Below are 26,599 nucleotides of genomic sequence, written 5' to 3' on the forward strand. Positions count from 1 at the left end.
TGAGATAACTACTTTGATGTTGTTTGCAACACAATAAAACATTTTATGTTTATGTGACCAAAAAAACCTTTTCAGGCCAACAATTTTAAGTTTTCCTTTTTACAGTGTGGGAACACCTCAAGATTCCCCGGAAGAGTTACAGGCAGAGGATGAGGAAGTGTGGGATGAGCTGCTTGGTCTGCTGCCACCGTGACAGAGACAAGTGGCAGAAAATGAAGAAACACACACACACACACTTAGAATTCCTAAATCTCCACCAACAACTGAGACATAAAGGAATTAAAATGTGTAAAAGCTCAAAGGACGTGCAGACATTCCAGTGTGGAAAACACCTGCACAAAATACAACTTTAACACAAAACTCAGTCATTCATCAACAAGCTGTTTACATTTTAACCATTTTATTAACTCAAACCTTAACAGCTGGAATGTGCAGAAAAATATCAAATGGAACAAAGATACAACCAAGAAAAACAGGAATAACATTTTATTAAAAGACAGTTATCAATTTAAATAAAAAAGCTGCCATAATGTCAAGATTCTGATGATCAGTGTAACAAAATATATCAAGAAAAGTTGACTTAAATTAATTTGTTTAAAATTAAACTCAGGTTGTACAAGATAAGAGTTTGATTTTCCTGTTTAAAAAAAAGTCACTCGTCTCCATCTTTTCCTTGTTCAGGAGAAGAAAGGCTCCAAACAGACTGAGTCACAGGGACAAAGGCGGGTTTCAGGTCATTTTGGCCTTCTTTGCTTTTCTTCTCCTTTTTTCTCTCCTCCTCCAGATCTTCCTGCACAGCTAATCTCAAACTAAACACAAAGAACAGGAATCAGAAAACTCGCTGTTATCTGACTGACACAACGACGAAGACTTCTTGGAAAACAAAGTAACAGATGAAGAGTAAAAAAAACGGTCCAAGCTGTACTCATCTTACCTCTGGGCTTCTTCTTTCTGCACGTCTTTCCAGCTGCTCTCCGTCAGCTTCAGTGCATGGTCACTTTCTTCTTTGTATCTGAGAATGATCACATGGTCCATGAACACCCTCAAATCACCTCTGCCCAAAATCTGACACGCCAACACCTACCTGGTTCGATCATAGCCGAAGATTTCTCGAATGTGTTTGGAAATGTCAAGCTGTGGTTCACCGTCATCTTCAATAAAATCCCCCTTTTCTGACTCAGCTTCATCTTCAAAGTTCCTCTTGTACACAGATGTAATTGGTGGCAACACTGGAACTGAGAGACAAATTTAGGAACTGGTGAGTTAAAGAACAAAACAAAAAGGGGTGCACACGTCACTGTATCCTGCTGCAGACGTCCACAGACATGCTGCTTGACGTTTACAAGATGTTTTCTGACACTGCTTTGGAAAATGCTGCACAGAGTACTATTACACAGTGTTACACTGAAGATCAACATCACACAAAGAACTTTTTAAAAACATTATCGTTTTTGTTCTTACCTGGTGGTCTGTTCATCATTCCTGGTCTTGGTGGTCCACCAGGTCTGTGCTGCGTGTCCGGATGTGGATTGGGTCCCTGTCTGGCTCCATGAACACTCATGGATATCTGCAGGTCTTCGAGGTACACTCTGTTTTTTGAGGTCAAGGTGACTTGATGGAGCAGATCTTTGGCTAAATGAGGGCTTGGGGACGTCTTGTTTGGATGAACCAGGAAGGAATGTTGCTTTTAAGGGGATTTTATAATTTGTGATACCAGAAGAGTTTGACATATTCTTCTGGGATCTGTCTCTATCATCATGAGATGTCTTTATTTTAGAAGCCTGAGAAGAAGTTGGCCCTTGATCACTCTTTGGTGTTGAGTCTGATTTCTTTTCTGACAAACTGGGCAGACTGGACTTTCTGCAGAGCTCCGTTGTGGTTTCAGATGCTTCTGCTCCTTCTCTGACGTGCCTTTTTTCATTGTCTTAGAGACAGAATGACACCTGCTGTCCCCTTCTCTCTCTGCATGAGGGTCTCTGTCTTTGTCCCACCTTTTTGCCTTGTGTTCCACCTCCAGCTCCCTTATCTCCTCAGCAGTTCGGGGCCTTTCATCCTTTTTCACCATCTTGGGTTTTAGCTCAGCTGGTACAGACTGCAGCTGTTCTGCCAATTTAATTAACTCTGTATAATTCATGGGAGGTCGTGGGTGTTTGGGTACTTCATTTTGCTTTTTGGGGAAGGATTCTCTACTACTCTCACCAACATCTCTGATTTTATCTGCTCTTAGTGGAGCTGGCTCCGGTTTTGAACTGTTCTCTGGGTGATATGTATGTTTGACACGCTTGGCTCCATTCTGGTACTGTCCTGCATTTTTCATCGTTTCTTCTTGTATTTCAAACTTTGATTTCCTCTTCTTAGGTCTCTGAATTACTGGGATCCCATTGTAGCCATGGAAGTTGTCCTTGGTACGTGAAGCCATGGCTCGTGCCCTACTGTCCGTCTTCATCTCAACTCTCTTGGCCAGAAGGTCCTGCATCTGTTTCTTCTGTTGCATTTCTGGAGCAAACAGCAGGTAGAGATTACGATTAAAAAGAGCATTCATTTGATAATCATACAGCATCTGTGTGATAAACACTGTGAATATAAATAAAAGGACATGTTTCCATGAATACCTTTCATTTGAGCATCAAGGTGCTGCTTCCTCAGAAGTGCCTGCACAGCAGCAGGATTGACACTTTTCGTCTTTGGGTCCATTTTGCGAGGCCCAGATTCCAAACTGTAGCTCTTCTGCATAAAGAAGGAAAACAGTCAAAATCTTTGATGACTCACTGACTGTGGAACATAAAATGTGCTGGTGATTATGGAATTAAAATGCCCAAAAACTACAGCAAATTCTTTTTTTGCCCCCCAAAAGTTTCTTAGAAACTAATATGTTATGAGGCTGCAACTAATGATTATTTCATAATTAAACTAATTTTTTTTTTTCAGTGAATCGAACCATATTTTGTATCTACTGATTATTTTCTGATTAGTCAGTTATCCTTTTGTTAAATTACTAGTGATATCAATTCTACCAAAATGTTTCAACTTTGTGTTCAAATATTTTGTCCTAAAAACTATTTTGCAGTTTAAAAAGTCCTAACTTGAAGATATAAAGTAGTAAAACTGGAAACCTTGTCCATCATCCTGCCTCCTGCTGACACACGGTGATGCACTCGTGCCTCAGTGCAGCACACACGTCATCAACAAAACAATCAATCAATCAATTTTTTTATATAGCGCCAAATCACAACAAACAGTTGCCCCAAGGCGCTTTATATTGCAAGGCAAGGCCATACAATAATTATGTAAAACCCCAACGGTCAAAACGACCCCCTGTGAGCAAGCACTTGGCTACACACACAAAGTACAACACTGACGCTACACTAAAAGCCCTCCGTTTTATTGAGTGCTAAAAATGATTGTGCTTGCAAAATATACAGTTATTTCCCCACGTTTGAGACGTTAACAGGCGAAACAAGCCAACACCATGTATCTGCACCAGACTCCGACAACCGTTGTGCTGTGTAACTGAAATCTCGAGACTGACGTCGAACAAAGAGGCGGAGCCTAATGTAGCTCCGCCTTGAGTACCATTTTTTTTTGCAATCTCTCACCATGCTTACTACTACTAATAAATCCAAAAAATCTGGAGTCACACGACTGTCGTTCGGTATTTAAACTCAGTGAAAGTTACACAGATACAGTTTGATACCAAGAAAACACTAATCAATATGATGACAAAGTTAACAGAATATGTTAAATGTATTAAGAATAATGGAGGTTCAGTGTTTTAAAATATGCAGCTCCTAATTTATTAATGATTTTATGAGTAATTGCCCGTTTGTTAATTTGGAACTGATGGTATTTTGTTATTTCACAGGGTTTTATCAAACATAACAGAATGGTGTCCGTTTTAGTGTTTATTGGCTAAGAGTTTTAATTTTATTCATTACAGTTTAGAATGTGTAGCTTGAATCACTGGAACATATGAAGACTCTTGTAAATGGACTCAGGGTTCATTCCTTGTGTCTGCAAATATATATATTTGTATTATTACGTTAAATATTTTGTTATGTGTTGGACGCGGTTGGACCACCGACCCAGAGTTTGACAGGACCCAGCATGAAATAAGCAGAGCACGGTTCAAAAGATAACAGAATTTAATAATCATAATGAGTGCAGTGATAAACAACCAAAAATGTCCGCGGTCTGGTGAGGTGAAAACACGGTGCGCTCTCAGCAGCGCAAACGGTCCGGAGCCACAGCAGTTCGGACCCAGGGACCCCGCCGACACAAACCGTGTCTGTGAAGAAAGAAAACATGAGGTGAGTCCAACACTCTCCACCCAGAGACACAGCTCAAAAGGTGCACACAATCAGCAAACACTTCCTGGCTTAAATATACATCAGCTTCTCACCCTGCAGGCACGGAACAACTCAGTTCAAATCTCCACTGCAGCAGAAGCTGATTAGACAATTAGCATAACGTGACAGCTCAATACAACAAGGTGTGAGGGACACCAAATCCACTGTCATTACTTCATAAAAGTCACCAAAACCAAATTACCTCAGGAAGTGTGCTGAAGAGCGTGAGACCTCACCCAATCCTTCACAGACTGTGGCATCAAACCTGGAGCGGTCTCTGCGTCCGTAATGGTGAGATTGTTCTCCTGATGTCGATCTCACACGTCTGCTATGACTGCTTTTGGCTATGTTTTAGAGTCTGCTTAGTCAAAAAACAAAGAAAAACCCCAATAACCCCCCCCAGGGAACACCACAACCAAACCCCAGGGGTGCAAACTGGGAGAAAAGAAAAAACAACCATACCAACACCCCCCCTCCCCAGAGGACTGTCCCATCAAACCCCGGGAAGAGGAGAAAAGAAAAAAACACGACCCAAACTTAAGCTTGCAAAAAAAAAAAAACCAAAAAAAAAACCCGGACAACATGTAGGGACCAACACCCCCCAGAGGACATCCCGCCAGCTCCAGGAGTAATAACTACAGCCGAGGTCCCTCTGGGAGCCCCCGTGGGTGACTTTAGATCCCAGAAGACCGTTCCATCAAACCCCAGGAGACACCCCCCCATGACTAACAGACCTAGCTGTCTACGGCTAGATGGTCCCACAGTCATTTCCCCCCCAGAGGACACCACAGTCACACCCTGAGGACAGAAAAAAAAAACATACAAACAAAACAACCCCAACCCCACCCCCTCAGCGCAGTGGAAACTGGAAGTACGTCCAGTGTCACCAACCATGACTATACCCCAAAAGTCAACCGGGAGGAGTGGAACAGCGGTAATGGCGTACGGCACAAGACGGCGCCACCCCCCCGACTTAAACCAGCCACGGCTATATTCCACTGCCCCAAACCTCAGCTACGCTGATGGCGTACGGCTTAAAGGTGCGCTGAAGCCGGAGGTGGAACAGAGAATTAACAAAAAACACCCCTACACCCCCCCCCCCCCCACCTGGGTGCAGAGGTTACCTGGGAAACGGCCAGTATAACCGAACTGCACCACCCCAGCAATGCCAATGGCAAATGGCACAGAGGCGCGCCAAGGCTGGAGGTTGTAAAGGGAATTAAAAAAAATACCCCAAACCCCCCCCCCCCCCCCCGGGTGCAGAGGTTACCTGGGAAACGCCCAGCATAACCGAACTGCACCACCCCAGCAACGTACGGCTCAAACGGCTGGGGCCGGAGAAGACAGGGAAGTAACAAAAAAAGAGAGTGCCCCCAAACCCCCCCCCCCCCAGGTGCAGAGATTATCTGAGAAACGCCCAGCTGTCGATCTCACACGTCTGCTCACAAGGTTGAGTCTCTGGCAATCACACACTGTGCATTCAAGGTTTAAATGCAGCAATCTCTGATCAAGACAGAATACACCACAGCTGTGAGCCCTGATGACCTGCACGTGAAAACAAGCCTCAGGTGTTCAGGGTGAGGTCCTAATACTCAGCCACTCAGTCCTGAATGCATACCACCTGGTGGGAGAAACAGAAAACAAAAACCAAGCCAGCCAAACACCCCAGCCCACAACATATTTATTCCAAATATCCTAAATAATAGTAATAATGGTAATAATATTGTCATTGTATGTATATAATTATTAAATAATTATTAAATGTTTATTCAGAATATTCTGTTGAATAATAAAATCATAACTATTATATTATCTTCATCCTCATCCTCATTGTTACTATGGTTGTTGTTATTATTATAAAAATGTATCAGTATCTGTACTCTGACTTTACATTCAGTCATATTAACGCTGGGAGAAACACACTTCTTTGATTTTATTACTACAATCTTGTCAGCATTACACTGTAAAAAAAAAAAAATCAAATTTAAGTCAGCTTATCTGCTGACTTGTTTTCCTATGTTACCCTTTGAAAAAAAAAATACATTTAGCTAAGTGGAACATATTAAAAAGAAAATAAGAATAAGAAAGAACTTTATTTATCCCGAAGGAAATTATTTTTCCAGAGTGCCCAAACCATAATCATTGCCTTTTTTAAAACAGTGAGAACACTGAGTATAACATTTTTATGCAAAATGACTGAAAGACACTTGCACAAGATGTTGACAGTATTGCACATGATGTTGTATGATATTGCTCTGAGTAACTGAAAACTCTGATCATTATGTATTCATCCTGCTGAAGGGGCAGGAGTTATGCAGTCTGACTGGCACAGGTAGGAAGGACCTCCTGTGGCGTTCTGTGATGGACCTCGGTGGCCTCAGTCTTTGGCTGAAGGTGCTCTCACAGGTCATCGGTGTGGCATGCAGGGGGTGGGAGGTGTTGTTCCGGATGGTGAGCAGTTTTCTCAACATCCTCCTCTCCAACACCTCCACCACAGACTCCAGCTGCACCCCCAGTACCATGTGCTGATTGACTGCAGCTGAATTACTTTGTCAATAAAAGCACTCACACAAACTTATATTATTACTTTTATTTCTTCCCCAGGTCAGACATCCATTTGATGGATCTGATCTGCAAACTGCAGACCACAAAAATGCATAATCAGATCTTTCCATCAGTTTGAGACCCCAAAAATGATACTGACTGATCAACAAACTGAGTTTGTCAATGTGGAAATTATTGACAATACTATAAATACTGTTGCTGAAATATTTTGTATTTTTATTATGTGTCAAGATAAAAAAAAATCTGTTTATTATAACCATCTTCAACTGGACATCACTTCCTTAAACCCACACAATTTCTTATAATATAGATTTATACTGGCAGATAAACAAAAACATAATGTACCAAGCTGGGAATTGCAAGGGGTTTTTGTTCATCTCACCATCCTCAAACCAATGGACCGGCAGAGAAGAGGAATGGTGCCATACAAAGGTGAGGAAACCCATTGACCATGACTTACTTCATTATATTCTTATTGTGGGACCAGAAATATTTTTTGGGACATGTCTTTTGCCAATTCTGCTATTGTTTTAGAACTCTAAGCAAACTGGTGGCTACCAAACCTGAGAACTGGGATAAGTATTTGAATGGCGTCATGTTTGGGTTATGAACAAAAATAGGCGAGAGGCTCAATCTAATGATGTTCTAATGCTGACAACATGGATTAAGAATGTAAAAAATTTGTTGGCAATTTATTTGTAGGTAGATAACAGTGTTGAAGCTGTTGTGGCATAGGAAACTGTTTCAGAGGACATAAAGCGGCTTGATGACATGAAAGAAATGATTCATTATTCAATCAATAATATCAATTCCGGTAGCTAGTGGCTAATATTTAATGTTTGGTGACAAAACAACATGGAATGAGAACCATTGTTTTGTGTACATTTTTATAACAATAATTTATGTGTAAGTGTCCTGGCCAGTAGAATACCACACAAACACAGTTGCAAATGATCATGCAATATTTAAATGATTGTAAAACACAATTACTTATTGCTGTGCATGCAAGAGTAATCATTTCTTCTTTACTACCAAACACAGTCCTGGATGTCACAGGTGGTCCACAATAAATGCAAAAACGCTTTAAGCCCTCAGATTTAGTTTAAACTGATCTAAATCATAGTAATCCATACTGCTTTCTGCTATTTTCAGCTGTGCCTTGGGATTTGGTGCTATATAAATAAATTGAGTTTAATATATTGAATATTTAAGGGGCTCTTCGCATATAGTATGAATAAATACGAATCAGGACAAATCACGGTGAAACAGCTCGTATGAGCAAACCACGAAAGCATCGAGCCAACGTCGGAAGGGACACATGGTTGGGCAGGCGTGAACGATCCTGCAGCTGGAGCAGCGCGAGCAGCTGGTGCGTGTGTAAGGACATCACACAGCTGCTGTGGCAAAAAAAAAAAAAAAAAAATCTAAAAAATACATGCCACCCACAGGATTCAAACCTGCAGTTTACAAAAGCTGTAATTGCCAGCCAGAAACTTAACCACTGCGCTACCATCACTGTCCTATAATTGCCAGCCAGAAACTTTACCACTGCGCTACCATCACTGTCCTATAAAAGGTGCATAAAATGCCTGAAATCAACAAGATGATAAATGTATAAAAAAATAAATAAATAAATAAAACCACACATCATAATAAAACACCGCATTTTATTGAATCCCTCTTATCAATCGGACAATACAAGTATGACCCGTCTGTTCCTCTGTATGACCCATGGTCACAGACATAGTCATGAAATGACATGAATGGAGCAGTGCACTCTTATGTCCACATCTGCTGGCCCGGCGTGTCCGGCCCAACACGTGTCCTGTGGACGGCGCGCCGCAGGACAGACACCACGTCATGTGGAACACAGCTCACATGGGTGACATGACATTCAGATCGCCCACTGCATGTTATGATCTGACGGTTCATTTCACCTAGGGCAGCCTGTCAATGTCCACACCATGAATTCGCTCGCTGCAGCCCGTTGCAACAGCAATATGTTTTTATGTATGTCCATGTGAGGACAGCAAGCAGACGTGCGGAACAGTGGACAGTTGTTAGGTCATGTCCATCCAAACATGGCACGGGTTCCCCAGCTGTGATGTCCAGAACCAGAGATCTCAACAGCTGCTGCAGTCAGCTGTCAGACCCCCTGTCCATCCAGTGCACACACACACCAGTGTGCACTGAGCCGTCATTCATTTGCAACAGTGAGTAAGTCTTTGGTCAGCAGTTGGGAGGCGGCTCACTGTGCTGTGTGTGCTCTGACATGGCTGGCTGCTCCATCTATACACACATATCAGCAGTTCATGCAAGGGTGTCCCCTCCCGCACGCCACATGTGTGGTGGATGGGGGGTGGGGGTGCAGGTGCAATACACGTGCAATTCACATGCACGGCATGTGTTGCGGGGGGAGTCGACATTCTGGCACACCACACTCGTGGGGACACTTTCACAGCCAGTTCTACAGTGATTGTCTACTCACTATTTTTGTGCTAATAACATGAATGGCCACACATTTTCTGTGTCAAGCCAGCGGTGTCGGATGTTCGTGTGTCACCTGGAATTTGGCCAACACCTGCTGCGAGAGAGATCGAATGGGCTCTCATAGATCGCACTCTGTCTTTCAGCCACTGGAGTGCGCAAATAGTTTTAGGTGTACGAGGCATTGGAGGAAGCTCCGATTTTACACAAATTGCATGCGATTCCTGCTTCATGTGCAATTCGGCCACTATGTGTGAAGGGGCCCTGAATGATGGTATTTGGAAAACCAAATATTTTCTAAGGTGGTACTCATTGTAAAAAGACTGAGAACCACTGCTCTAGAAGATAATCACAATAGTCTTGTAGTTATTGCACATATCATATAAAGGGCAGAGAATATGGAACTTGTTAATGTTATGAATAGTAATAAATAATGAATAAAAAGTTTGATCACCTTAGAACTTTTAATAATTGTGAAAATATAGCATGTCAAAAAGTACACAAGTTACAATGCAATAAATGTGACCATTTTAAACAAGACACAACCAGATTCACATTTTGTTTGATAGACAGACAAAAACTATACAAGTACATTTAAAGAAGATGTTTGCATTGTACCTGCATCTTGCAAAGCAGTTCACACATATCCATAAATGGTTCCATTTTTGCAGTTGTAATTCATCATTAAAAACATACAGTAGAAGTGCTTTGAATAATTCAACAAAGAAAATATAGTACTGTGCAAAAATGTAACTGTGCCTAAAAAAGCAGCTAAATATCTTTCAAAATAAATACAAATAAGGAAAGCATTTGGTCCTTTTCATTTTTAAAAATATACTTTCTTTAGAAGGTGTCTCATAATTCACAAGAATATCAGGTTTTATTTCACAAGTGATTTTCATTTATTATTGAGTGATTCTCAGCAGTTCTCTTTGTTTTGTCACTTACCAGCCACTAAACAGTCCTGGATGAAATTATTGGTACCACTGAATTTTAAGCACCAATTTTTAAATGTGCTCAGAAATAAATACAAATAAGCTGAATTTGTATAATCAGAATATTTATGAAAGTGTTCAAAGTTACTTAACAACACAACAAAAAATCCTTTCAGGTAGTGAAATTTTAAAAAATGTTGGTTGATAGTTACAGGCACATTTTGATGAACTGACAGTAAATCATTCCTTTCACAACCACTTTTCTTTACCCAAGTATCTCAATATGTCTTTGGAGTTCATTTACCTGATCATGCAGAAGACTGGTAAGGAAGCCACCAAGACACCCATGATGACACTGGAAGAGTTACAGGCTTCTGTGGAGGTGAATGGAGAAGCTGAGCACTGTTGGACAGCTGGAGCACAGCTGGTTTTCAGTTTTATGTACTTCTAATCATTCTGTCTTTTACTCCACCATGAAGATGTGTAACTGTTGATGGAACAGAAAAAGGTTGGACTGCACTGAGTCACACAATCACATCCATAGAAGCCTATAACTTCTTCAGAGTTGTCATGGATGAATTGGTGGCTTCCTTCAGTCTCCTCTTTTGATCACTCAGTTTTTGATAACTGCCTACTGTAGACAGGTTTATCAAACAGGATCACACTGGCTGTCTTTCTTAACGATTGATGTAAATTTAATCTAAGACGTAGTCAGAATTGTTCATGGATCCATCCCCTGACCTGTCAAAACAAAACTCGCTGTAATGAATTACTGTAATGAGATGAGTTACTGAAAATTCATCAATGTGTGCCAATAATTGTCATATATTTTACATTTCATTTTTTATTTCAATAAACAAAACCTTTTTTTGTTTTTTACAATTATTGTTAAAAAACATTGCATATTTCATGAAATACTCTGGTTCATTGGTTCATTCACATTTATTTTCAAACATACTGTAAATTCTGTGCTTAAAATGTAGGGGTGCCAATAATTCTGAAAAGGACTGGCCCTACAAAGAATCAGAGTTGTTTGCTTTGTACATGGTTTCAAGGTTTGTAACTTAATGAGTATTTTTAATAAATTAGAAAGGAAAATCTCACTTAAAAAAAAAAAGTAAAAATGTTTTTAGGACAGTGTGATACATACAAAAACAAACATGGATTTAAAATATCCACAGTACAACCTTTTCCATAATCTTCTAGCGTACCTGCCTCATGGACATTTCAGCCCTCTAGAAGCTGAAAAAAATTGCACTTCTGGTGAAATGTCAACAGGCAACTTTTTCAACAAAAATGACACAAACACCACATTTAAGAAGCCCTCATTCAGTCTTTCAAAGTAAAACCCACTGGTACAAATTAGATTTTTCTCCACACCAAGCACACCAGTTAAAGCTTCAGGTCTTGTCAAAATATTTCCTGAGATTTTGTTGAATGTGACTCATGTTTCTGATCCTCCAAGTCAAAGTAAAATGATTTCTATCAAACATGGAATGAATAGCAAAAACAATGTCAAGAAGCACTGACCAAAACTGAGTCGATCCTGATGCCAAAGATTTCTACAGATTAAAAAAAAGTAATTATAGAAACATAAATGCATCCAGTGCATTACTCACACAGTGCATATAAATAAAATGAATACAATAAAAATGTCCTTTATAAACGGATTGCACAATTCCATTTGGCTTAAGAGGAAAAGTAATCAAAAAGTAATCGATTAGCTGTAAAATAATATTAATAAAAAAGTAAGACTCCTAGAAAAAGGTAGCATTATATAGTGCCTGAATTTATATTTAATTGGCTACAGCCATAAAAATGATAAAATACAGTGTCAGATATTTACATTAAATCCCTACACATTTAAAAAGGCATACAGACCTTATCTGCAAAATTATTGTACTAGGCAACTGCAAAGGCTCAACTAAAGTTAACAAAATTATCTAATAATCTGACAAGAGCCTATTATTAATCATATATTACACGAGAAGAAATAAAACTAACTGTATAAAATGTACAAATAAAGAAAATATGTAATAACATATTTCACTTTTTTTGTGTGTGCATTCCAGATGTTTTGGGCCACTAACTGGGTTCAGAATTGTATCTCTATACAGACTTAAATTAAGAAAAATAAAAAATAGAGCTTTACATCCATAAAACTAGAAAATCTTTTAAAAAAATAGTGTGAGTGGTGTCATAATATATTTATAATATATTCCATTCAGAGGTTCCTTTTACAAATATCTGCTCAGATACTTTGAAGATCTGATGAGCTTAACAGCTTTATGTGTTGGGATACCCATTTTTGTGAAACCCTTTCTTTGGTTCTACATTCTCATAAATAGCAAATGCACCCATGTTTTGGTAGATTAAATCCACATTGGTTCCAGTTCTTGACCTGATAATGTCCAATGCACATTGGTTCAGGAACACATACTGGTCCTACAGGAACAACAAGAACACAGTGTAAGTTCAAAATACAAGGTCCTCTTTCATGACAAAAATATTGTTTCACATTTTGTAGCGCAGTAATTTCAACAACAATACGAGACCATAGGTGTAGCTCTGTCAACATTTGGGTCCACAGACCTTAACACCTCTATCAATAACTGTCAGATTAACAAACCCCATTCTCCAATGGTGGCTACTTATGAATAACCTTTGCACCAACAAGGAAGCATACCCTCTCATACAGTACTACAAACACAGACGGAGAGTTCCCACAAATATATGGGTCAGCTTTAGGTATTATAAATGATTTCCTGCCGTTAGTTCTCACACTGAAACCATCATCTTAGGACCTACACAATGCTCTTCAGCCATACCTGCCCAACACCCCCTCTTCTGCATCAAGTAGAAGGAACGCCAGTTGGAGATATTTAACAGCTATAACTACTCTTCATTTGAAAAAGGCCAGACCCATGCTGAGTCTAGTCCAACCACATTCTTGATCAGGGGCATTTTTAGCTTGTGAATGTGAATTTTTGGAGAAATTTCTCAAAAGTTGCTACTATCTGACATCTTGAATGCAAAGCCATGCGGTAAGTCTACTGTCTCTTTATTAACTTGGGGTGGGACAATGGTTTCACAGGGCTGGACTCATACGCACTACAAGTGCACATGCAGCCGGTCACTTATGTAAATAAGGAACAGAAAACCCAAATTAAAACACCCACAGAGGGAGTGTTGCTTCATTCTCAGTGTAAGATGCCATTAAGACAAGACATCTTGACACAGAAAATCATTGTTAGCTGCTATGTTAACTCTTAAAATGTCATTTAGAGCATTCAACTAAAACTATATGGACTACATGGAGCCATCTACAGAATGGCTTCATCTTTGACAGCTCTTCAAACAACCAAATGACTATACACTCGACAAAAATATAAACGCAACACTTTTGGTTTTGCTCCCATTTTGTATGAGATGAACTCAAAGATCTAAAACTTTTTCCACATACACAATATCACCATTTCCCTCAAATATTGTTCACAAACCAGTCTAAATCTGTGATAGTGAGCACTTCTCCTTTGCTGAGATAATCCATCCCACCTCACAGGTGTGCCATATCAAGATGCTGATTAGACACCATGATTAGTGCACAGGTGTGCCTTAGACTGCCCACAATAAAAGGCCACTCTGAAAGGTGCAGTTTTGTTTTATTGGGGGGGGGATACCAGTCAGTATCTGGTGTGACCACCATTTGCCTCATGCAGTGCAACACATTCTCCTTCACATAGAGTTGATCAGGTTGTCAATTGTGGCCTGTGGAATGTTGGTCCACTCCTCTTCAATGGCTGTGCGAAGTTGCTGGATATTGGCAGGAACTGGTACACGCTGTTGTATACGCCGGTCCAGAGCATCCCAAACATGCTCAGTGGGTGACATGTCCGGTGAGTATGCCGGCCATGCAAGAACTGGGACATTTTCAGCTTCCAAGAATTGTGTACAGATCCTTGCAACATGGGGCCGTGCATTTTCCTGCTGCAACATGAGGTGATGTTCTTGGATGTATGGCACAACAATGGGCCTCAGGATCTCATCACTGTATCTCTGTGCATTCAAAATGCCATCAATAAAATGCACCTGTGTTCTTCATCCATAACAGACGCCTGCCCATACCATAACCCCACCGCCACCATGGGCCACTCGATCCACAACATTGACATCAGAAACCGCTCACCCACACGACGCCACACACGCTGTCTGCCATTTGCCCTAACAGTGTGAACCGGGATTCATCTGTGAAGAGAACACCTCTCCAACGTGCCAAACGGCAGCGAATGTGAGCATTTGCCCACTCAAGTCGGTTACGACGACAAACTGGAGTCAGGTCGAGACCCCGATGAGGACGACGAGCATGCAGATGAGCTTCCCTGAGATGGTTTCTGACAGACTGTGCAGAAATTCTTTGGCATGCCAATTGCACGCTCCCTCAAATCTTGTGACATCTGTGGCATTGTGCTGTGTGATAAAACTGCACCTTTCAGAGTGGCCTTTTATTGTGGGCAGTCTAAGGCACACCTGTGCACTAATGATGGTGTCTAATCAGCATCTTGATATGGCACACCTGTGAGGTGGGATGGATTATCTCAGCAAAGGAGAAGTGCTCACTATCACAGATTTAGACTGGTTTGTGAACAATATTTGAGGGAAATGGTGATATTGTGTATGTGGAAAAAGTTTTAGATCTTTGAGTTCATCTCATACAAAATGGGAGAAAAATCAAAAGTGTTGCGTTTATATTTTTGTTGAGTGTATGTTCAAAACAACATTCATTTTTGTGTGATAATACATAGGTACTTCAACTGAAATAGACTCCAGTGTGTATTACGGTTACACAAATGTGGGGCCTTGGTTATGTTCTTTAACTCTAAAATAATAAAGTTGGACTTTTCATTATTAGGTGAGAAAAGTGGCACATCACCCTCAATAACAAATGGTTTAACCAAGTCACAAAAAGTCTCACACTTTACATGCAAACATGCATTTCTTTAAGCGTAGCCTGTCACGCTTATACTACCTACTTAAATGTGTCATGTTTGTTATTGTTTTAAATGTCTTTGTTTCAGTGGAAAGTTTTACAATCTCAGCAAAGCTGGAACTCCTGGGAAGGCACAATCACTTAATTTTTCCCAGACCAAATGATGATGAGAGTCTTCTGGTCTTTTTCTGTCTGCAGTTTTCTTACTGTGCCTTCATGACAGACACACACATCTACTCTTACACATTACTGTTGTTCATCATGGCTGAAAATTCAGACTCTGTTTACGAAATATACAATTATAAAATTTAGATAAATTGTACAATAAATAAAGTGTACACTTTAAATATTAGTGTTTTCATCATTGCTGAGGCCATTAAAGTAGCTTGGGATCACCCTAAATTTAATTTTTGTGAATGTTTTCCAAAATGTACTTATATATGCAGTGGTAGCCTGAGGATAAATGGTACTATTTTACAACCAGCTCGTTTTGTTTCAAAGCAAACATTCCCAAAACTGTTTTTGTTGTACCTGCTGCCAGCAGAAAGTGTGTATAATATTAATTAATGTGATTCATTTAGTCCCCAAACTGACACTGATGATGTAGTATTGTTACAGCTGTGTCCTACCTCTGTCTGCACCATAAGGGGCCGGTGCATACGCTGGTCATGGACGATGCCAAACACATCCACAACATTTTCTCGTTCAATCTGGAAACACAGGCGGTCGATGGATATAAAGGTGCCTGTGCGGCCAACACCGGCACTGAGTACAGACAACAAGACAGACACACCAAAGGAATGGGGACGACAGGGAGAAAGTAGCACAAAGAGGTGGTCAAAAACAGTGTACGAAACAAAGTTGTTTTTTATTTTTTAGAAAATTTCATGTGGAACCAATATTGTGACTTCAGGCAGACCTGCAGTGGACCACGGTGGGAGCATGTGTGGAAAACTGGTCCATGTGCTGTCTGACCAAATGTCTAAAGCTGATGATGAGCTCAGTGGTATCTGGTACGCCGTGATCCGGCCAGGCTGTGAAGTGGAACTGACGAACCGAGCGAGTTTCTGCTGTTTTCAACTATAGAATTAAAAACGATACAAATAGCCAATATGCATGGATACTTGAAAATTATTAAACTGAAGTGATGACAATAAAACTGCAAACACGGTTTGCAGCTAAAAGCATAAAGCATTCTACAAAACAAGTTTTCACATTTCACAATTCATTGAGCGTAAAGGTTTTTTGTAAAAGAACTGACGTGTCCAATTTAATTCATGCCATTTATACACACACACAAAAAAACATATCTATATATATGTATATATACACACTTATACACATACACACACACACACACTGTTTGCATGTGGTGTCGGCTGCGTGTCACTTACATTTTTAATATTGAAGTCCCTGATGGTCCAGTCTTCAAGTGGTATTTCAGAGACTGTTGTCACAGTGATATTTTCAAAGTGTTTAGTACCATAATCCCAGTACTGGTCACATTTGGCCTGTTGAGGGTAGACCACAGTTAGCTGGTTTTGAATACAATAAAGAGATGGATTTGTTTGTTTCTCCATTTTGAGATGCCAGTACAAGTCAAACACCTTGAGATTGTGTAAACCTGTTCTGGATATTATACAGTCTCACACTCACTTTGTGAGATACTTCAACTTAAATGTGTGACATTCAACAGGTCCTCGACTTATGCCTGTGTCAGACTCAGTTTAACTCTCTTAATGCTTCTGTAAGTATCAACAGACATAAGCTGAAGGAGTAGTACTCTAATTCAGCGTGGCTTTGTTTATCTTGTAGTACTCATTGCATACAATAAGAAACGAGCGTTAGTTGTGTAACTTCCTAATGGTGATACAAGTTTTTTATTGGTTGGTTTAAAGCTACAGTGTGGAAGATTTAGTGACATCCAACGGTGAAGTTGCTGAATGCATTACACAATCACCAGTCACAGTTTTGTTACTCTTCAAGTTTTTGCTTCTTTGATGAGGGGGATTCACGCTCCTTTGCCTTCTCTTGTGATAACCAATATGTATGAGGAGTGACTGAGAAGTTCTCAACCTGACCCAGGGTATATTCTGCATCTTTTGCAATTCTGAGAAACCAATCGCTCTTGAGAATGTGTGAAGTTTTGGCTCACTGGGTGCAATATTGAGAAATGTTGGCTTCTCAGAATACAAAAGATGGAGATGTATTTATGGAGGAGCCCTACTTTTTCTGGGTCAGGCTTAAAACATCTCAGTTGTGTTGTGAAAGTGTAGTGACACGGACCCACAACAGAGGGCGCAAATGAACGGTCAATAGATGAGCCAAAAGGTAACAATTTAATGTTGTGAAACGTGCACAACGAACATACAGACAATCTCAGAATATAATTACAGTCAAATTACAAAGGTGACGTGTGGGCAGGCTCGAGGATAGAAGACGTCTGTCCCGAGAAGAGCCGGAGCCACACGATTTCCGCCCCCACAGAACCTGGTGAATACTGGAGCTGCCAAGTCCCGAATTCCCAGGTGATCACCGTCCCCGACTGTCGGATCTGGTACTGCTGGCGAAGAACAAAGACAGTCAAGTGTGGGTGTGTGTACACCCAGTAACAACAGCGGTGGGAATGCCACCTCCACCTCTCACTCAATATGTTGCAGAGTACCGCAGTGATTCCTCAGGGGAAAAGAGTGCCGTCCTGCACTCACTCAGCCTCCACAGAAAAAGGAACCGGTACTCCTGCAAACACTCACAATATACAGATATATTGCAAAAGACACAAACGGCTGAGGATATTACCTCCAATGAAGTATGATATCTCGGCGATGAGGTGGAGATGACGTCTGGTCTTTATGGAGTGCGATGATGAAGAATGTGTGACAGCTGTCAGGAATTAATGAGTGACAGCTGTCACTCCCGGCTGTGTCCGTGGCGGCAGCGCCCTCTCGTGCCTGAAGCCCGCACTTCAGGCAGGGCGCCCTTTGGTGGTGGGCCAGCAGTACATCCTCTTCTGGCGGCCCACACAACAAGTTGCCCCTCATATGATCCTCCATTTCACAAAAGTAAGGGTTTTCAAACTTGTTAGCCTGCACTACTGCAACCAGTAGATAATATATAGGGGAGCAACCACTGAGTCTTCTTCTTTATTCTTCAGTCTTCCAGCTGCACTGCAAAACGTCAAGTAAGAATGTGCTTTTGAGCTACTGTATTAACATGGAGGCCTCCATGAGAGGCTTGCTTGAAACTTATGACAACACATTGATTCATTCTTCTTCTTCTTTGTCTTTCGGCTGTTCCCGTTAGGGGTCGCCACAGCAGATCAATCGTTTCCATCTCACCCTGTCCTCTGTATCTTCCTCTGTCACACCAACCACCTGCATGTCCTCCTTCAACACATCCATAAACCTCCTCTTTGGCCTCCCTCTTCTCCTCCTGCCTGGTGGCTCCATCCTCAGCATCTTTCTCCCTATATACCCTGGGTCCCTCCTCTGCACATGTCCAAACCATCTCAATCGCACGTCTCTGACTTTGTCTCCAAACCGTCCCACCTGAGCTGTCCCTCTGATATGTTCATTCCTGATCTTGTCCATTCTTGTTACTCCCAAAGAGAATCTCAACATCTTCAGCTCTGCCACCTCCAGCTTTGCCTCCTGTCTTTTTGTTAGTGCCACCGTCTTTAAGCCATACAACATAGCTGGTCTCACTACTGTCTTGTAAACTTTCCCCTTCACTCTTGCCGATATTCTTCGGTCACAAATCACTCCTGCCACCTTTCTCCACCCACTCCACCCTGCCTGCACTCTCTACCACACTTTCCATTACTTTGAACAGTTGACCCCGAATATTTAAACTCATCTACTTTCACCACTTATACTCCTTGTAACTGCACTATTCCACTGGGCTCACTCCCATTCACACACGTGTACTCAATCTTGCTTCTACTGACTTTCATTCCCCTTCTCTCCAAAGCATATCCCCACCTCTCCAGACTAGACTCAACTTGCTCTCTACTCTCACTACAGATCACAATGTCATCTGCAAACATCATAGTCCATGGGGACTCCTGTGTGATCTCATCTGTCAACCTGTCCATAACCACTGCAAACAATAAAGGACTCAGAGCTGATCCTTGGTGTAATCCCACCTCCAGATTGAATGAGTCTGTCATTCCGACTGCGCATCTCACCGCTGTCACACTATTCTTGTACATGTCCTGCACTACCCTAACATACTTCTCTGCCACTCCAGACTTCCTCATACAATACCACAGCTCTTCTCTTGGCACCCTGTCATAAGCTTTTTCTAAGGCCACAAACACACAATGTACTCTTTCTGGCCTTCTCTGTACTTCTCCAACAGTATTCTCAGAGCAAACATTGCATCTGTAGTGCTCTTTCTCGGCATGAAACCATATTGCTGCTTACAGCTCTTCACCTGTTTTCTAAGCCTAGCTTATACTACTCTTTCCCATAACTTCATGCTGTGACTGATCAACTTTATGCCTCTGTAGTTACTGCTGCTCTGCACATCACCCTTGTTCTTGAAAATAAGAACCAGCACACTTCGTCTCCACTCCTCAGGCATCCTCTCACTTTCCAAGATTTTATTAAACAATCTGGTTAGAAACTCTACTGCCATCTCTCCTAGACATTTCCATGCCTCCACTGGAATGTCATCTGGACCAACTGCCTTTCCACTCTTCAGCCTCTTCATAGCAGCCCTCACTTCTTCCTTACTAATCTCTTGTACTTCCACATCATCCAGCCTTTTCTCTCGCTCATTTTCTTCATTCATCAGCTCTTCAAAATATTCCCTCCACCTTTTCAGCACATACTCCTCACTTGTCAGCACATTACCATGTGCATCTTTTACCACCCTAACTTGCTGCACATCCTTTCCAGCTCTGTCCCTTTGTCTGGCCAATCGGTACAAGTCCTTTTCTCCTTCCTTACTGTTCAACTTCTTGTACAGCTCACAATATGCCTTTTCTTTCGCTTTTGCCACTTCTTTTCGCCTTACACTGCATCTCCTTGTACTCCCGTCTACATTCTTCATCTCTACGACTATCCCAAAACCTTTTCGCCAACCTCATTCTCCTTATGCTTTCCTGGACTTCTTCATTCCACCACCAAGTCTCCTCGTCTTCCTTCCACTGTCCAGATGTCATACCCAGTACTGTCCTAGCTGTCTCCCTCACCACATCTGCAGTACTTTTCCAGTTGTCCAAAATTGCTTCCCCTCCAACCAGTGCTTCTCTCACCTGCTCGCTAAATTTCACACAACAGTCTTCCTCCTTCAGCTTCCACCATCTGATCCTTTGTTGAGCTCTCACTCTCTTCTTCTTCTTTACCTCTAAATTCATCTTACAAACAACCATCCTATGCTGTCTAACAACACTCTCTCCTGCCACCACCTTACAGTCTCTGATTTCTTTTAGCTTGCACCTCCTATAAAGAATGTAGTCCACCTGTGTGCACCTTCCTCCACTGTTATATGTTACCCTGTGCTCCTCCCTTTTCTTAAAGTAGGTATTCACCACAGCCATTTCCATCCTTTTTGCAAAATCAACTACCATCTGTCCTTCCCCATTCGTATCCTTGATACCATATCTACCCATTTCTTCCTCATCACCTCTGTTCCCTTCACCAACATGGCCATTGAAGTCCGCTCCTATCACCACTCTTTCATGCTTGGGCACACTCTCCACCACCTCATCTAACACACTCCAGAAATCTTCTTTCTCCTTCATCTCACAACCTACCAGTGGGGCATATGCACTGATGATATTCATCATCACCCCTTCAATTTCCAACTTCACACTCATCACCCTGTCAGACACTCACTTAACCTCCAACACACTTTTAACGTACTCTTCCTTTAAAAGCACCATTTCTCTTCCTGTCCTCACCATGCTACAACAACTTGTACCCACCGCCGATGCTCCTGCTCTTACTTCCCTTCCACTTGGTCTCTTGCACACACAATATGTCTACCTTTCTCCTCTCCATCATATCAGCCAACTCTCTCCCTTTACCAGTCATACTACCAACATTCAAAGTCCCTACTCTCATTTCCACCCTGCTCATTTTCTTCTTCTCCCACTGCTTGTGGAAACGTTCTCCTCCTCTTCTTCTTCGTTGTCTTCGCCCAGCAGTAGCCCAATTTCCACCGGCACTCTGTTGGGCAACAGCACTGGTGACGGACGTAACTGATGGTTATGAACACTAGATTTTTTTTTTTCTGCTAATAAATACCCCTCAATCCTACACACTATTGAATCGTCTATTGAAAATGAAACACTACATCAGGAAAAAATGAGCCTTTCAAATGGTTAAATGATGTATACTCATACATATGTTGAAATATTGTCAACACGATACTTGTAGAACTGCTGCAACTTTGCTGATTCCATGATGTTTTCAGTGCAATTTCAGATTTCAGACAATGCAGTGTTGTGTTGAACACATTTGTGTTACAACTCACTCTTCCTTGTTCAATGCAACCTGTCAGCATGACCAAAGTCTGTATGTTCTTCTCCCAAATCATCCTCCAGAAATCTTTGACTGTTGATGGCAAAGGGCCCTGGGCTGCAATAAATTCTTTCCTGGAGTTGTAGCCCTGAGATATTAAAATAAATGTATTAATTTAGTCAAATCTGCCAGTCTTGTGTAAGAGATTGTCATGCATTTCATGAATGAATAAATGTGGTCACACACAAGAATGAAAAGTTTAAATATCATGCCATTAAGACAAACAATTATCTGAAAAAGGTAAGATTTCTGACAGGATGTTAACAGACACTGAAGCAATGAATGAGGCTGGCAGCAGAGGGTCAGTACGCACCGGGATGTAGTTAGCATTGATGTAGTCGTCATATGGACTCCCGTGGATTATTGACAGTTTGACCCTAGAGGAGTCATCTAGGAGATGAGAGCACAGGATAAATGGATTGCTAAAAGTAAAACACATGTATATGATACAATGGCTGAGATGAAAAAAGAAAAGTGATGGAACTGAAGCAACAGATTTGATTAATGAGCTGGAATGACCAGGCATAACTGTGACAATGATGAAAATGGACATGACAGGAAAAGACATGGTTTAAAATGCGACAAGGTTTTGTTTGAGTTTGTTTAAGGGACTCACAGGGAAGCACGTTGTTGTAGCGGTTCTTCGGCTTGTTTTCCATAGCCATTGCGTGTGTTTTTGACTGAACCGTTCCAACCACCTTCAGTTCCTTCAAAGATGGGAAAACACACACACACACACACACACACACACACACACACACACACACACACACACACACACACACACACACACACACACACACACACACACACACAGAGAGCTGTGAAAACATTTGTGCACCCCTTGAGCTTTGGCATGTTTGAAAATTTTTAGTACATAAAAAACAACTGAGGCTTTTCATATTAAAATTTCTAAAATTATACCTTTGAAACTCACAGTAATCACTACATCATGAATTTAAAGAAATAAAAATATAATAGTAAAAACAATGGTGTGAATAAGTAAGTACAATCCTTAGTATATATTAACTGCATATGAAACATCACTTTTACATACAGTTTTCCTCAGACAACTCAGGGGATGGAAACATGAACACTGATTAGATCTTGGAATTTATTTATGCCAGTTACGGTACTCTATGGTAAATCTGTGTGGAGTGGACAGTTCTCATAAACTAAGGGACAATACAAGGAGACTAATGAGGAAAGACACCAAGATGCCCTGATGACTCTGAAGACGTTATAGACTTCTGTGGCTGTGAGTGAAGAAATTGCTGCATTTTGCATCACCACTCATACACTGCAAACACTCAGCTTTAACAAATAAGAAGAAAAAGTTATAATTTAAGGGATATCGTACGTCTAGAAAGTATTCACAGCGCTTCACCTTTTCCACATTTTGTTATGCTACAATCTTATTCTAAAATGGATTTCTCTGTGGAGACAGGAGGCACTTCTAGAAGGACAACCAGCAGCAATCCACCAATCAGGCCTGTATGGCAGAGTGGCCACACGGAAGTCACTCCTTAGGTTCTTATTTTTTAAAATGTTTGTGGAAAGTCAGCCTTTTTCTCTGTTGTCATTAGAGGGTTTTGTGAGTAAAATTTTGAGGGAAAAAATGAATTTACTCCACAGTGAAATAAGGCTGTAACATAAAATGTGGAAAAAGTGAAGACCTGTGAATACTTTCTGGATGTACTGTATATCACTTAAAATGAGCAGAATTATCTGCCAACAGAACAAAAAAATATGACAACATTGTAAATATATCTACTTTTTTAAAACCTGTGAATATCTTATCACTGGTGCATTTTGACTTAAAACAAAAACGAGGAGAATATCTGGGAATTACTTTCTGAATATAACAAACTGTTCTTATATTCAGTATTATATGCAATCATCTTTAAATAAAGATATATGGTAGGTAGTTCATCTTGAATATAGTACAGCTAGACTTAAAATAAGACAACAAATAAGGAACAAAATGCCTGAAAGAAGTGACATGCTCTCGTACAAAAACTGTCTGGAAGAAAATTCTTAGCAGGCTAAAACGAAAACATATGTTGTCTTGAAATGAGATATTTCATCTTCATAAGATTTCATTTTTTGCAGTGTACCTTCATAATGGAGTGGAGCAGAGAAGAATTTTCTTCCAACAAAACGAATCAAATCTAGACTTGCATCTCTGATGTGCCTTCTGGCAAATTGCAGCTGAACATTCAAGTTTTCTTGTTTTTTTTTGTTTTGTTTTTTTTAATCCTCTATACTACTTCATCATGAATCTGTATAACTGGTGATGGAAAATGGAAAACTTGCACTATACACTGATTCTCCAATCACAGCCAAAGAAGCCTAGAACAACTTCTGGCTTGTCTGGGTGTCTTGGTGGCTTTCTTCACTCGTTGTCTTCTTGCATGGTCCCTTATGCCCCGTCACACATAGCAAGAATGTGCAGGAACCAGGCCGAAATGGCAAATATTACCATTATCGGATGCAGTTGGGATGAAAAGAGGCGTGGTCAGCAGTGTCAGAATGCATCCAGATTACCTCATCCACACCTGCATGATGATATGCAAAGTGCATGTAGACAACAGGTAGATGGCACAGACTACAGTCAGATGGCCATAAAAGGCGCTGAAGACTGCCCGATGTCCAAACGTCTGGATGGCAAACATGGGACCGGAGTGGGAGGGAGCGCTGTGTGCGTCATGTGCACGTACACGCGTAGGGCTGAAATTATCACTCAGCTGTGTTTGTGTGTGTGTTCAGAAATGAGCCACTAAGCGCCCTCACATGCCACTATACACCTTTGCTGAAGGTTTGCTGGCAGTGGGCCAAACAGTCCCACCATGCGTCAGACACGGCCTTTCCAGTGAACTTTAATTTTTTTTATTTTTTGCTCACTTCAAGAGCACAACACAACTCTGTACACTGTGATGTCAGTTGGATTATCACATGGGATTTATTTTTTGCAGCAGGGGTGAGGCTTTTTACCACAGGCTGTGGTTTGGTTCCTGTGCGTTCTGCGCTGTGAAGCGAGCGTGACTGTATCCCACAGTCTGGGATACAGTTCCACATCACACCTCCTACAGAGTTTAGATGTGATCAGGTAATAATATGCATATTACAGTGGTGAGACCTGTTCAGCTCTGTGCCTGATGTGCGCTATGACGCATTACTGTGCATGAGATCACGGAGAGGCACAGCGGCACATGGTATTTTCGGTTTGATTGTGCGCTGCTCACATTCACTGTATATGATGAATATGTGCCACATACATGTTATTACATATCAATATTTCCTCTGTCCTCCCTGGCCGGGGTCCAGTGAAGGTGGACATCCCACAACATGCCGGCAGGCTTTGCTGTGACCGATCGATCTCAGAGCTCAATCAACCGTGATCAGATCATTTCAGATGCTGTTTTAATGCCGTCAGAATATGTAGACTGCGATCAGATGATGCAAAAACTGCATATAGACTGCCGTCAGATGTGCGTTCCATCTCAATGGTGCCATTTGGGGGAGGTGATGGTCTAGTGGTTAAGGTGTTGGGCTTGAGACCAGAAGATCCTTGGTTCAAATCCCCACCTGACTGGAAAATCACTAAGGGCTTTGCTCCCGGTGTGTAGTGAGCGCCTTGTATGGCAGCACCCTGACATCAGGGAGAATGTGAGGCATAATTGTAAAGCACTTTGAGCATCTGATGCAGATGGAAAAGCGCTATATAAATGCAGTCCATTTACTATTGCCAAGAGTGTTTTGAACATGTGCAACACACTCGGGACAGCCGAGCAAATGGGACCAAATATGTAGATGCTCACAGACTGCTGTCCGTTGGTCTTCGGACCGCACGTCAATATTTCCCGATTGTGGCCAGATGTGTCATTCTAACGCAATTCGGCCTCAATCAGAGTATGTGTGATGGGGGTATTAGTTTTTGAAAACTATCTGCTCCACACAGATTTACCACAGTGTTTGTATTTCTTCATAACTGATGTAAATAAAGTTTTATTTTACACTGATTCTGAGTTAATACCCTGTTTCCCAAACAAGGGTCCAAGCCCCCTCACTTCTGCCAGCTCTGAAGCTGTTAAAATTAGAAGGGCACATGTTAAAGTTGTAACAACATTGATGTGTATAAATCTTTGGGGTAAAAATATAGAATTCTTTAGGGTTATGCATGTACATGTGCATGGACGCATGCATACATACTGTTGAGACACATTGTGGCAGATATAAGACTTCAATAATTCACTCCTGCTACTACTTTTGACTTTATCAAGATCTGAACACCAGGGTTATTTTTCACCTCAAACTCTTCGGCAAAGCCACAGTTGGAATTGGCTTTCTGTCGCTTGTAGTAGGCTTCATACTCCTCCACCTTCACAGCCAGACTCCTGCTCCAACGGACAGCAGGATACAACACTATTAGTGTTTCATCAGAAAGCAACGGTCTCCAAAACCTGGTACAGTTCATTCAATTTCAAATGAAATGATATATTTAGAAATCACAAGAATGTCTCGAACTGTATGACACCGTCTGCGCTATCGATCTATTTCTGCCATACTGTAAAGCCTTTGAGATTCATACTCACACTTTGGATCTGAAAAAGACAACAGAAAGCACAACGATGAACAACACTTTTAAACAGTTGTTCATTTAAAATCCAAATTTAGAAGATACAAAAGCCTTACTTCAAGGAATTAATTTGGATGTCTGCAGACTCTTTCTTGGAAAACCTACAGGAA

The 26,599-nt window shown here is 41.2% G+C and overlaps 2 protein-coding genes across 5 annotated transcripts in view; both read right to left on the reverse strand.

The window, feature by feature from the left end:
• Positions 1 to 652: 652 nt before the first annotated feature.
• On the reverse strand, positions 653 to 2,807 carry LOC117514947 (protein SPT2 homolog). Its single transcript, XM_034175516.1, is given in 7 exon segments — positions 653 to 809; positions 935 to 1,012; positions 1,085 to 1,235; positions 1,394 to 1,404; positions 1,462 to 1,852; positions 1,855 to 2,496; positions 2,613 to 2,807. Coding segments are annotated over 7 exon segments (1,551 nt in total). The 5' UTR covers positions 2,734 to 2,807.
• Positions 2,808 to 9,856: 7,049 nt separating this feature from the next.
• ptprjb.1 (protein tyrosine phosphatase receptor type Jb, tandem duplicate 1) overlaps positions 9,857 to 26,599 on the reverse strand; it is a 106,468-nt gene continuing 89,725 nt past the window's right edge. For 3 of the 4 annotated variants that reach the window (XM_034176898.1, XM_034176896.1, XM_034176897.1), the window contains 10 exons: positions 26,546 to 26,590; positions 26,446 to 26,454; positions 26,160 to 26,247; positions 22,467 to 22,557; positions 22,164 to 22,240; positions 21,804 to 21,938; positions 16,715 to 16,831; positions 16,240 to 16,400; positions 15,950 to 16,085; positions 9,857 to 12,778 (listed from right to left, as the gene is read on the reverse strand). In XM_034176898.1, the coding sequence (XP_034032789.1) occupies positions 12,620 to 12,778; positions 15,950 to 16,085; positions 16,240 to 16,400; positions 16,715 to 16,831; positions 21,804 to 21,938; positions 22,164 to 22,240; positions 22,467 to 22,557; positions 26,160 to 26,247; positions 26,446 to 26,454; positions 26,546 to 26,590 (1,018 nt within the window). In that variant the 3' untranslated portion in view covers positions 9,857 to 12,619. Of the gene's footprint in view, positions 12,779 to 15,949; positions 16,086 to 16,239; positions 16,401 to 16,714; positions 16,832 to 21,803; positions 21,939 to 22,163; positions 22,241 to 22,466; positions 22,558 to 26,159; positions 26,248 to 26,445; positions 26,455 to 26,545; positions 26,591 to 26,599 lie in introns of those variants that run through there. The other variant, XR_004562290.1, reaches the window with a different exon arrangement.

Source organism: Thalassophryne amazonica, chromosome 8 (genome assembly GCF_902500255.1).
Source record: "Thalassophryne amazonica chromosome 8, fThaAma1.1, whole genome shotgun sequence".
Lineage (NCBI taxonomy): Eukaryota > Metazoa > Chordata > Actinopteri > Batrachoidiformes > Batrachoididae > Thalassophryne > Thalassophryne amazonica.